Below are 13,239 nucleotides of genomic sequence, written 5' to 3'. Positions count from 1 at the left end.
CTATATTAACACTATAATGACCGTCAGTAAAAGACAAGTTTATTTTTCCTTAGCCTTTGACCCACTCCATTCAACTTTCAAACATAGATACATTATTGTGCACATATGCTGGCAAATAAATGGTATAAAACAGTCAAATCTGATTTTATAATCGTAACACTTTAATGGTGTGACTGTGTGCAACTCAAGTTTAAGTATGTAAGTATGTTCATTACAATAACAGGCCGAATGCATCCATTAGATAAACAACTCTCTGGAATTCTCATCCCTTTGACACTTAATAGCCTTTTACACACCCTTTACAAATGAACTTTAACCCAAGATTAAGAACTGCAAATGTACAACAGATAAGGCAAACAATTCAACACATAATATCCTAACAAAAACAGCAAAATAAATATAAAATGCACAATCTAGATATAAAAACAATAATGTACTGAGAGTCACAATGATTGAAAAATGTCTAGATAAAGATAAATTTAGATAAATTTCACGTGGTAGACATTGTCTTTAGTGGTACAGTGGTAAATTTAACTTTCATCTTCACACTTAATATGCGCCAGTCACAGTTTAAGTGGCATTACCTTCAAGGTCGTAAAACTGGAATATCAATAATGCATACACACATATAAAAAAAACATAAAATAATTATGCAAAAGTGAAACCCTAATATCAATAGCATGTCCTGTGTGGGCACAGAACATCAAATATTGATACTCTAAAAAGGGAATTCTCCAGAGAAAAAAACAGTAGCCTACTTCATTCTGCTTTAATGTTTGATTAGGGGTTGCAGATAAAGGCAGAAAGAGTGTTAAAGGAATAGAGAATGCTAAAACCTTCATACGTAATCTTTATCTACTTTCTTCCTCCGACCAAACAACAACCCTTAAATATGCTATGCGAGCTGATTTTAACATTTTATGTTCCAGTTTAAGCTATACTCATATAAGTCACTATTAAATATCTGACTAACTACTCATTTCACTTTTTGGTTATAAAATGATCAAAAAACTGATTCCAAATTCTGAATTACAGCTTAATTCAAGATCACGTCTTACCAACAAGAAACCCAAAATGTTTCATGAGAAATGCTTCTAGCCTTCAACATTTTCATGTCATTTCATACACTTTTATATATCAGTACATAAGAGAAAAGCTAATCTACTATTAACCTAAGCATTTGCGAGTGTCAGCGTAACATGGCACACAGTCTTGCATTGCACATTTCAGCACACATTTTACTCAAGCTGCAGTATCTTTAAAAGGATTCAAAAATGAGAACATTTCTGTGTTTTTAAAAGGATAAAAAAAATATTAAAAAAATCAGAAATGAAAACGTCATTAATTACTTTGATGCTATTGATTTGTTTTGTTTCGTTTTTAACAAATAACACCAATCAGTAAATCTAAATTAAATACTGTGAATAATCATATATATAATACATGTATGTAATCAGTCTTTGGTGGACTGATGTTTTGTCACTTAACATATCTCATTATTCTGCAAGTAAAATATAAAAATAAACACACTCCATAATATGGATACAAGTGCAATGAGGATAAGCACTTTTCTCAGCATATGCTTTGTATTGGAGGTACAAGTTTCACTTCCAAAGTGGCAGAGAAAGTACTAATAGAAATATTAAAAAGGATCAAAACAAAAAAATAAAATACCACATTAAATAGCAAATGCATGCAACTCCGCAATTCCCTTCTGGATTCTTCAATCAAATTATAAAATTGAACTGGACATTTAAAAACATTTGTGAATAAGATGTTTCGCAAATCTTTCCTCATGTGAATCTAGCACTGCCCATACAATATATAAGGCTTGAGAGTCTTTTGCATGTAATTAACGGCTGACAGCATACGACACACATCAGCAGGCAATGAATATCCATGATTTCTTCTTTAAGACATCTGTGCAGTGCAACATTTTCTTTCAGCTATGGGCGATTGTATTAAAATATGTAAAAAGCACATCCTGGGCTTCCATAGCCCTCCTCTGTGCTTTATTCTTGAAGAAACAAGCATTTGAAATACAGGGGTGCTCGTGAATCTGAAGACAAAAAGGAAACCTTTAATAACAGCAACAAAACCAAAGGTGCACACGAGTCATGGTGTTTGTGACCGTGTAGTGACATGACACGTTATATGCCGAACTAAATCCCCAGCAAATCCTAGAAGTTTTCCCTGAAAGACAGTCCCATTTACTCTGTGGAGCTTAGATGGCGCTAGTTCAAAGTGGATTTGGTTATTTAAATATAGCTTTTTTGTGATCCTGGAGAAAGACGGTTATTTTGTTTTGGGAACAACCAGGATCTCATCCCCATCTTGAATTAGGTAAGAGTGCAAGGCCCGTGTGCTGTATTTCAACTCATCGGGGCCAAAGGCAGCCTCCTTGTCGATGTAGTAAAGGCGCATGTTGCTGGTGGGGAGCTGCAAAACAGTCTTCAGCTGCTTCTTCAGCTCTGCGGCGGTCTGGTCCAAGCGGATGCTCACCTGCTCCACTTTGTCTTCATAGCGCACCTCCACTTTGGCGTGGCAACGTGGTCTCAGGTCGATCTCAGCCAGAGGAGCCAGTTTCCCATATTTGGTCACCAAGCAGTGATATCTCCAAAGCGAAATTAAAACACTTAAACCAAATTCAGCCTTTCACTACATGGGCAAACCAAAAATCCTACCTAAAAAGTCAAAATACTGTAAAGCAAGCACTTCTAGCTATACTGAAAAAAAACAACAATTCTTTCGAACAATTTTCACTGAGAAATTACTAGTAAATTTTACAAATAGATACAAGTAGCACAATGAAGTAAATATGAATTTTTAAAGACTGTAGTAGTATTTACTTGTAAAATATTACTGAAAAATATTTGTTTTATTCACACCTAGAAAAATCGTTTTTTTACAGTGTACTCAAGCATATTTGGTTCTCAAATGTATACAAAAAAAATGTAATGTGTAAAAAAAAGGTTTGTGTTGCATTCAGCACTGCCACAAGCGGTTTAGCATGAACTGTCTTCTATATGCAATTCTCTCTTTCAGTTTGAGAAAATGTTTAAATTCTAGCAACTTAGTGGGATAATAAGTTTAAATCTGGCTTATAATTATTTATAATAGAATAATTAGATTAAATTATATTATAATTATTTAATAAACAATGCATTTTATTTAATAATTAATTATTAACCAGAAACACACTCTAAGTATAAATAATACTTCTTACAAAATTGTCATGTGTGGAGTATATATCGTAAAACAAAGTCAGTTGCATTGAAATAAAGCTAAATTCTATAACATAAAAAATATACTATTTTACTGAACGTTTCCAGACTATGTTTATGCTGAATGCGCTCAAAAACAGTTGGACAGACCACAAGATAATGGAAAAAAATGTATAGATCTCAAGGCACACTTTTAAAATTTTTGGCAACATCCAAAGGCATTTGTCTTTATGAGTACAGAGACCAACAGTTTAAAGCGCTGCCTGATACTGTCTCTACACCAGATGCAACAGTTGTTGACCATTGTTTAAACCGCTAAAAGCTGTTTACACTTGATGCAACCAAGTGACTGCAAATCAATTTGTCCTTTGTCCACGTGAGATAAAATTAGAGCAAGCGCTTCGAGTACGTCAGAAATAGAATGGGGCACCAGTTTACTGTTGGTGATTTGTCACGTCACATCGCACTGCATTGCATCAAGTATACACTATTGTTGCTAGTTGCATCGTTCGAATCTGGTGTAGACACAGTGTGAGTCCAAGCGCCATTCAATAAGGTTCTAACTGGTCTACACCAGTGTTTCCCAATCCTGGTCCTAGAGAGCCCCCAACACTGTACATTTTAGATGTCTCCTTAATCAAACAAACCTGATTTATTTCATCAGCTCATTAGTAAAGACTCCAAGGCCTTAAATATGTGTGTCAGATAAGTGATACATCAATAACATGCAGTGTTGGGGCTTCTCCAGGACCAGGATTAGGAACCACTGGTCTATACAACAGTGTTCATGCCTTAAAGATACCTGTGGGGCAGCTGTTCCTCTGAATGATCCAAGTGATAACGGATGAAGAATCTCTCAGCGTCTTCTCTCTCGCCATCCGTCACGACACTCCCATTCAGGGAGGTCACTGATGGCAGTCTGCAGGCGGGAGCAATGAGATCTTCTCATCAACATTTCTACAACATCACTATCAATTTCACCCAAAAGTGAAAATTCAGCCATTATTTACTCTTTCGTCACATTTATCCCTGTAAGATACATTGGACTTACTGGGCTATCATTAGACTGCGACGCTCCTTGCTAGTGTAAGCCTGCAGTAGAGGAATGCCTTGCAACCTCACTTCTTCCAGTTTGGGCAGCAAGTTAAGCTTCTCAATGTCCTCCCATCGATTAAGTCCTGACTCACAAAAAATGATAAAAAAAAGTTTTTATTGGGTTTATGTAATTACACCTTACTAAAATAGTAATAATTAGACAATTACACACATGCTATGATTATTTAGACTCTTTCCCAGCAACTGTCACTAACACAATGATACCTGAGTTGTGCAGATTGATGCTTCGAAGGTTAGGGAAGAGCCGCTGAAGGATTTCTCCTGAGTCTTGAATGGAGCTCAGGTTGTTGTTGGCCATGACCAGAGTGTCCAGTGCAGGGAACATGGACCCGAATTTTCGCACTTCACTCCACTCGTGGAGGCTGTTATCTGTGATGTGAAGCAGACGCAGTGTGGGGCAGGGCATGGCGGCCGGTGTCACAGTGGTGTACTCATTAAGGCACAGGAACAGCTCCTCTAGTCTGGACAAAACAGATCAATATTAATGGAGAGCTGTCATACCAGAGACACCTTCATAAAATCTGACAGATCACTTTAAAGCAAGAAAAGAGCTGTTCATTGGCCATAATGTTACCTGAAAGCCATTGAATGAATAAATCTATTAAACATAATTTATAGCTCAATACAGTAACAAATTAAATTGGATGATCCCATGAGAAACAACAGTGTCATGATGGTACAATGAAAAGAAAAATCAATCATTTATGTAAGACATATGCAGGATTGCATGTACACGGCCATTACAATACTCTGTATGTGAAAAAAAGATATCAAATCAATACCATAATATCTCAGAGGAATCCATACCACACATGTACACCACACCAGTAACTGTTACACATAATATCAGTCTATATTTTTTTTAAAACATCAAGAGTTTAAAATGCGACTCACTCAGGCATCTCTTGTGTGAATGTGTGCACTGCGTCCCAGGACACCTGGGTATTGTTAAGAACGAGGCGGCGGATGCTAGAAAAGGCCTTTGCGCAGTCCGGCTCCAAGACTGCATTACTCAGCTGATTAGAGCTGAGGTTCAGGAACTCCAGGTTCGGGATGTTAGAAACAATTTTGCTGATCTAGAACAGATTAAGAGGTTAAAAGACAGATTTAAGGGACATAAAAATGTATAATATACATACACACACATATATACAGTATATGAACACAATATATTTAAAATAGAAACTTCTATAACGTTATGAATATCATTACTGTCACTTTTGATCAATTTAATGTGTCCTTGCTGAATAAAGGTAAATCAATTTATCTTTAAATAATCTTACTGACTACAATTATTTGAACAACAGTGTATGTTTATTTATTAATACTGCATTTACAGATAATAAAATCAGTCCATTTTAGTCAGTTTCTCACTCAAAGCTACACAGTGCATGAGTCATATGGACTATTTTTAAGGTGTTTTTTCTGTATTTTTATTTGGAGCTTGACAGCCTCTTTGCGTTGAATTGCTGTTTTACAACATAAGGTTGTTTAGCAATTCTTTAAAAATGTTACCTTTTGTGTTCTAGAAAAAAGTATAACAGCATATGAAATTGGATGAAAATGAGGGTGACAAAGAATATTATAATAAAGTGCGGATCCTCAGACTACCTCACCTCATGCCAGTCTTGGAGCTTGTTATGGGACAGATCAAGTTCAATTACATGAGCACAGAAGGCAGCGACGATTTCTCCCTCGTCTCCTGCATGACTGATTCCACAGCCATTCAAAACCAGAACACTGGGCAGGTTCAGACGTTCTGAAGGCAGAATGACCACATAACTAATGAACTATGAAACACAACAACAGCTTACAGCTGCCAAAGCAAACACTAAAATCACCAAGGAACCTTACATGACTTGTTTTTAACTAACCCAAGCCTCACCTTTCATAGGTGATCCCTGATGTACAGACGGCACAACCACGACACCCATGCCTGGACCCCGACGGCAAGGGAAGTTTTCCGGGCTGTACTTCTCACTGATCGCCTGCATAAAGGTGCGGCCTTCTGTCTCAGAAGCTTCCATTGCACCTACCAACACTGTGCACTTTATGCAACTGTAGATACAAAGTTATCAATACGTTTATAGAGACAAAGTGTGTCATTAAACAATATTAAATAGTTGCTAGTAAATGTGCAGAAATAACCAAACCATTCATTGGTCGATTTCCCAAAATGCTGGTTTTAAAATGGTGTTTGAGGAGTCGTACATGTCAGCTTCTAGCTCAGTCAATAGCGTGACATTGAGGTGGGACTGTCTGCTTGTCTGAATGATCCTGAACTAGACTTGCTTTGTCATGAAATAGTCACATTATCTGATATTTGAAGAGGCTTACTGACCTTGACATAGAGCCATGTCCTATAAATCACTTCCTCATTGTACCACATGACTTTCAGTCTTTTATTAATCTTACATAATACTGGTTTTGCTTGAACTTTTATTACATTTAACTAATACATACTGTAAACGTATAAGTATTTACATTATTTATTAGTTACAGTATGTGTGCCTCCATCATTTATTAAAAAAGTGTGTCATGCCATGACCCATGTGTCAGACAACCTCAAGCAGTTCAGTTAAACAAATAGTAAGAAGCTGCAGCCCTCTGGGCTAACAGTTCAACTTTTAAATAGAACTGGCCTAGATTTAACCATCTGCTGACTAAATAAGTCATGCAACTGCCGACTTAGAATAACAATACTGTCTTATGACAAAAATAATTTAACTATATTGAACACGTTTTTCCTAGATTAACCAATATGTATATGAGAAGCATGAATATTAAAGGCTTTCACCTGCTGTGCAATTTGTCTTCACAGGTCCAAAGTCACAGCTGTGCCATAAAATAAAGTTTACTTTTATTACAAAAGTTATTTGTCCTTTGAGTGTCAGGGCTCAAATGTAAAATGTGGCTGCAAACCAGCAAAGAGACTGGGCTCTGCTCAGCGTCCTCACGGCACTTCTCAGAGATAAAAGTGCTCTGCAGAAAGAAGACACCAGGTCAGCAAGAAGGACAGATGACCAATCCACCTTCAGCTGTAACTACACCAATCTGCCTCAACAAAGCCAACACACTCAATATGCATATGAAAAACATATGAGTTGTTGTTACAACTCAGAGCAGGTCTACAGGCTCTTAAGGGAAAGACATGAAAAAAAGACCACCACCATATAAACACTATTTCGACAGAGCTGTGCTTATAACACTACTAAAAGAACAATAACTGACTTGTTAAACAAAAAGTTGTCAGGACAATACACTGCCTAAAGCAACTTCATTAAAGTCTAGTGTTTTGAGTACAAGAAAAAGAGCTGATGCCTTTACATTTTACAGCATTTTGCACATTTAATACAGATAGTGATATACCTATTAAATAAAAAATTAGATCAAATAGTAGCTGTAGTGCAAAAGCATAACAAATATGGCTGAAATTAAATAAAAACTATAAAAAATTACTTTTTATGGATTACACGATTAGATATGTATTAAATTAAACAGGCAACTGCAATAAATTAGTTGACATTTTGTAATTTCCCTTTATAATGTAACATATACAGAAATAACTTTCAAAGAGACAATCCTTGCACTACAAAAGTAGCACATATTCATACACATAATTTGGGTTTTCACAATTTGTTTGGTTTACCACTCACAGGAAACTTTGTGCATTTTTAGATAAAAAAAAAACGAAAACAAAAAAAACAACAAATTTTTAAGCCTTGTGAATTACGGGGACACAGGAAGTGTCCTCAAATCACCTTCACAATACCCATGCCATTATACAAATGTGTGTCAACATAAACATGTACACACACATTGCCAAGACAATATAACAAGACATTATATATATATATATATATATATATATATATATATATATATATATATATATATATATATATATTTCATTGGAAATCTACAACACAATCCACAAAGTATAACCAGCATTCGTACATTTTCAGACAAGGAACCTTTTGCAAACCACCACATGACAATTACGTAATGATAAATTGATAAAGGTGTTGCGACCTTCCTTTGTGATTTTATAATCGCAGGACATTTATAATAGGCACTGGTGCTAAATCAGTGTCAGATTATATTTCCCTTGAGCTACTGCACGAGGATACATATAATAAAGCTGACAGCACAGGTCACCGAAACAGACGACCAAATATTACATGACACGGAACGAGACTGTATCTTTATAAGTCAAAACCTGAGAATGACCATACTTCAGCTAATATTTAGCTAGCTAAAGCCAAAAACATCCCTCCATCATCCTAAAGTGTCTTACATCGAGTGAGCAGCTCCTCGGTGAGACGCGGGACAGGACGCTGTTTATTGGACCGTCAGTTTATCCACTTCATGTCATTTAAAGACTCGCACTTTGATCTCCGAACTGTTCCGCGTCGCTCTTGTTATTGTTGATAAATCTGTCACGCTGACCCTATTGTCACGGAAGTGGCGTCACTCCAGCTGGGCGCTCTTGATTGGCCCGTTCAGTTGTGCGCGCAGACGCAGAACAACAGACGTTTTAAAAAGGCATTTTTCTGGATTTTTCCGATTGTACATTTATAGATCGAGTAGTTTACACGTGTGGTTTTTAAAATAATATTTACAGCGTGACTTAAGAATGCAAAAGATGAACAGAAGAGATGAGTCACTAGTGATTCATGGCAGAGAACACTCTAGTTAGCGACATAAATATGTTTGACAGACCAAATATCACATAGGCCGTTTCTCAATATCAAGTACGCAAACTCTGGAGTCCGGTAATTCTGCAAAATAAGGTCAGTCAGCTCGCCTAAATTATCTACACTGTATACAATACGACGAAATACGATATCAAACACCACTGCCTTTTTTGTTTTCATATAAACACATTAATAGCCGCATACAGTGAAACAAAATTATATCAAACAGCGTTGCCTCTTTTCTGTTTCATTTAAAATATTAATAGCCACAAAAATGTGGTTCATGCAGCGTACACGCATTGCAATAAAACAAAATGATATCAAACACCACTGCCTTTTCGTTTTCTTCAAAATATAAAACAACTCTCTTTTCTCTTTTCGGGGAGGCTGCAGACCCGGAGCAGGCAGATCCACGGCCCTGTTGTTCCTGGTGCGTCCAGTAGGGAAGGAGGACATACAGCAAAATTATTAAACCACGACGCTCGAAATTTCACTAATAACCGTCCCGTCCATAAACATTGACTAATTCAGAGTTTTGTTGTTTTTGTGTGAATTTATAAAAATTGCATTAAGATATCAGATTATCTGCACTACAGATTAAAATATCTGCACATATTCAATGTTGGTCTACATACATAGCCTACAGGAGACAAATTAATTAGCGTTAAAAAAATAAAAAATAATAATTATCATTAAACATTTCATTAGTGAATTAAAAACTTAATTATATACATATTTGGATCAAATGGACAATGTAATGGTACATGATCTACTGTAGCCTATATATTCAGGTTTTCAGGAGATGGAGTGATATATATGTTGTTGTGAATTTATATATAGTAGTTACATTCAGATATTAACCATATTCAGCCCATCAGACTTACAGTGTAATCATATGGACCATCAATTAAATATTTAATATTTATTTATGCTTTAGTATTCACTATTGGTTGTCATACAGCTACAGAACAGTGTCCTACAAAGCATTTTATAAAGACAAACACAATTCACCCCTTTCTAAAATTCCAAGGGCCATTTAGCCATCTGAGAAGAAAAAGACAACTTGTTTGTGTACAACAATCTTATTTATTAACAACATTTATTAAAAACATGAACTAGGATGACTCCGGTTGATGACTCTCTTTTAATTGTTGTTCAGTCCTCCTGTCAAAATGCTCCCACTCACTGGTAAAAAACTAAAGCTGGATAGTTGTAGAAAGAAATGGTTATTTGTGAATAATGGCAGGGTGTCATGTTTGACCACATTTTCCTTTATAGTATCCTTACAGTACCTTATGTCAATGACAGGTCCTCGCAGAAATTTCTCCTCAGCCTCCAGGATGGACAGATTTTCCACAAAAGCCAGGGCACAGATAATGGACGACCAGAGAAAGAATTGAGATTGATCACACATGCCAAGTAGCCAAGTATCATTTCACATGTTTAGCGTTTTACAACAAAATGAAAAGTGTCTCTTCTATAATAACCACAAAAAACATTGTTTTTAGAGCAATGGTCTCACATTATGGATAAACTATTTGACATTTAAAACAATGTGAATCTGACATAATGCAAAGCTCAGCTAACACATGAGACCAACCTCTGGAAAAAAGTACATTCATGATGAATTTGATCTGGTCACTGTGGGTGTGCTGTCCAGAATTGAAGTCAGGTGAGAGTGGATTGCATCAATCTGCTCCTGATCTTCAGTGTATATCGGCACTGGTGACTTGGAGGAATGCTTGGAAAAAGTGTAAAGCCACTTTGAATTCTTTTGGCCACTGCCTTGCCTTTCAAAAGAAAGAAAACATTTTAATTTGCTGACCCCCCAATACGACAACTCAGTAAACATTAAACAGGCAGATTCATAATTAAAATGTTTAATTTAATTTAAATTGTTTGAATGTTGGTTATCAAGAATAGAAATGTAAGTATTGCCATGTGGGAATTTTACCAAGGTGATTATGAAAACAATGACAAGGCATGATTGATTGATGCCTTATGGCTATACTGATGATTTATTGCATTTTTCATCATCTGTGCTGTGTTGCTTCAGTTTGGTCAGTTATTTTCAATGGCAAGGAAGAGACTTCAAAGATGAAACAACAAACTGAGATGTTCAGAAACTAGTACACATACCCCTCTGTCTCAAACTGCTCAATAAGACTCTGATTGCAGGAATGTCAAGCTAACAGATATTGAAATGTTACAGGATTAGTATTCAGATCTTATTGTTAGGACTCAATGACCAGCAATAAAGTACAACAACTTTCTAGCAACCTTTTAATGAAGAAAATAGAAAAGCTCACCTGAGGGTGTAGAGGGCATACTGTTGATGTTATATGCCATAGGAACGTGGCAATCGTCCCTTAGCTGTGGACCTAAAGATGTCTCTGTGCAGGTCATCTCCAAACCCAAGCTTTGATTACTATACAGGGAGACTAGAAGGAGGATCTCTCTTCAGAGTGGCTTCTGTATCTATAGGGATGCATATAAAAGTGTTATAACAATCCATTTCACATTTGCATTATCTTTGCCTTATTATATTGGGGTAAAATCACCCTCCGTAAAACCAGCATAAAAGAACAATCCCTCCAAACCACAATGTTTAATAATTATTATATTCTTAGGAGCTACACCATGTAAAATCGTACACATAACAGATAATGATCTGTGTTCATGCAGGGAACACAAGGGCATCCTTCATGAAAGCATTATCCTAAAAAACACATATGACACCAATAAAGAATTGGTAGATGGTAGATGTCAAATAGTATGATTTATGCATTCAATACTCACTGGAGAGTAGGCTAGAGGGTTATGGCAATAACATGCATGTCGGCAGTGTCCATGTCTTTGCCCCGTGAGAGTAAAACGAAAAATTAAGCAGACTACCACTTGCCATTCAAATATGAAATAAAGAACTACAGAAGATAAACTACAGCTGATATAAAATAATGTGAAAAAGATTTATACATGTGCTCAAACCTCTTCATAGATGAGTTTCATGCAATCATTTCCAATCTGCACGAGATAACAATCAAAATAGCTAGAAAACAGACAAAAGTCTAAGCTCTTTATTTAAACAAAGAAAACAAATAGCATAACGTTACGTGCAAATTACTATTTACCTGACCCTCAATAAGTACACTTTAGACCTATCTAGTAACATATTAAAACTAATTGACATTAACTCTTAGCAAATCATTTAACTTTAAATGTTGCAACGTTGCACGATTGCTGAACAATAATAATTTAGCGATTATTTTACATACCTCTTATTCGTGTCGCTTCTAGACTTAGTCTGTTCTGATGGCTCATACTGTACAGCCTCCCCCTACTGGACGCATCAGGAACAACAGGGGCATAAAACTGCCTGCTCCATCCCCATACTCTTTTTTTTTTTTTTTTTTTTTTAAATATAAAACATTAATACGTGGTTTAGGTAATATGTGATCATTACAATAACCCACGCTGCTGGTGATAAAGGCATGAACAAGTTCCCAGTCTTGACTGGAAACAAAACATCTAATTCTTGCAATGTTTTTGAGATGATAGTATGCTGATTTAGTTACTGCTTTGACATGACTACTAAAACTAAGGTCTGTCTCCAGAACCACCCCAAGATTTTTGACTTGATTTTTAGTTGTTTGATCCCTAGAGTCAAGGTATGCATTCACCTTGAGAACTTCATCTTCGTTTCCAAATGCAATGACTTCAGTTTTCTCCTTGTTTAACTGAAGAAAGTTCTGGAACATCCAACTGTTAATTTAATCTATGCATTGGCAGAGGGAGTCAATGGGGCTGTAGTCATTTGGAGATAAGGCTAGGTAAATCTTCATCATCAGCATAGCTGTGATAGGCAATTTGGTTCTTTCTCATTATTTGACTTAGTGGGAGCATATACAAGTTAAACAAGAGCGGTGCAAGAATTGAACCTTGTGGGACTCCGCATGTCATGGACGTCCACTTAGATTTATGCTCTCCTATACTCACATAATAACCTCTACCTTCTAAGTATGACCTGAACCATTTGAGTACCATCCCAGAAAGCATGACCCAGTGTTCCAGTCTCTCTAGAAGTATGTTATGATCGACAGTGTCAAACGCAGCACAAAGATCTAGTAGTACCAGCACTGATATTTTGCCAGAATCAGAATTAAAGCGAATATCATTTATTATCTTAATAATTGCTGTGTCTG

The 13,239-nt window shown here is 36.2% G+C and overlaps 1 protein-coding gene across 3 annotated transcripts; it reads right to left on the bottom strand.

The window, feature by feature from the left end:
- Positions 1-18: 18 nt before the first annotated feature.
- LOC306851030 (tubulin-specific chaperone cofactor E-like protein) lies at positions 19-9,359 on the bottom strand. 3 transcript variants are annotated; one of them, XM_079387072.1, is made up of 9 exons: positions 8,638-9,359; positions 7,138-7,322; positions 6,226-6,398; positions 5,957-6,099; positions 5,235-5,416; positions 4,545-4,801; positions 4,276-4,402; positions 4,027-4,143; positions 19-2,614 (listed from the first exon to the last, which is right to left on the bottom strand). In XM_079387072.1, exons 3-9 carry the CDS (start codon positions 6,365-6,367, stop codon positions 2,296-2,298), a joined length of 1,287 nt encoding a protein of 428 aa, XP_079243198.1. In that variant the 5' UTR covers positions 6,368-6,398; positions 7,138-7,322; positions 8,638-9,359; the 3' UTR covers positions 19-2,295. The 3 variants fall into 3 exon arrangements, with proteins under 3 accessions (XP_079243198.1, XP_079243197.1, XP_079243199.1); XM_079387071.1 differs by lacking the exon at positions 7,138-7,322 and having other exon boundaries at positions 8,638-8,792; XM_079387073.1 differs by lacking the exon at positions 7,138-7,322 and having other exon boundaries at positions 25-2,059; positions 8,638-8,806.
- Positions 9,360-13,239: the final 3,880 nt, after the last annotated feature.

This window comes from Barbus barbus, assembly GCF_936440315.1.
Source record: "Barbus barbus genome assembly, chromosome: 31".
NCBI lineage: Eukaryota > Metazoa > Chordata > Actinopteri > Cypriniformes > Cyprinidae > Barbus > Barbus barbus.
The sequence above is the reverse complement of the archived record's forward strand: the minus strand, read 5'-3'. Positions and strand labels throughout refer to the sequence as shown.

Coding starts and splice junctions, on each gene's coding strand:
- LOC306851030 (XM_079387072.1), bottom strand. CDS start 6,367: ATGGAAGCTTCTGAGACAGAAGGCCGCACCTTTATGCAGGCGATCAGT. Junction 5,417..5,956: donor AGCTCCAAGACTGGCATGAG/GTGAGGTAGTCT, acceptor AATCTGTTCTAG/ATCAGCAAAATTGTTTCTAA. Junction 4,802..5,234: donor TTCACACAAGAGATGCCTGA/GTGAGTCGCATT, acceptor TGTTTTGTCCAG/ACTAGAGGAGCTGTTCCTGT.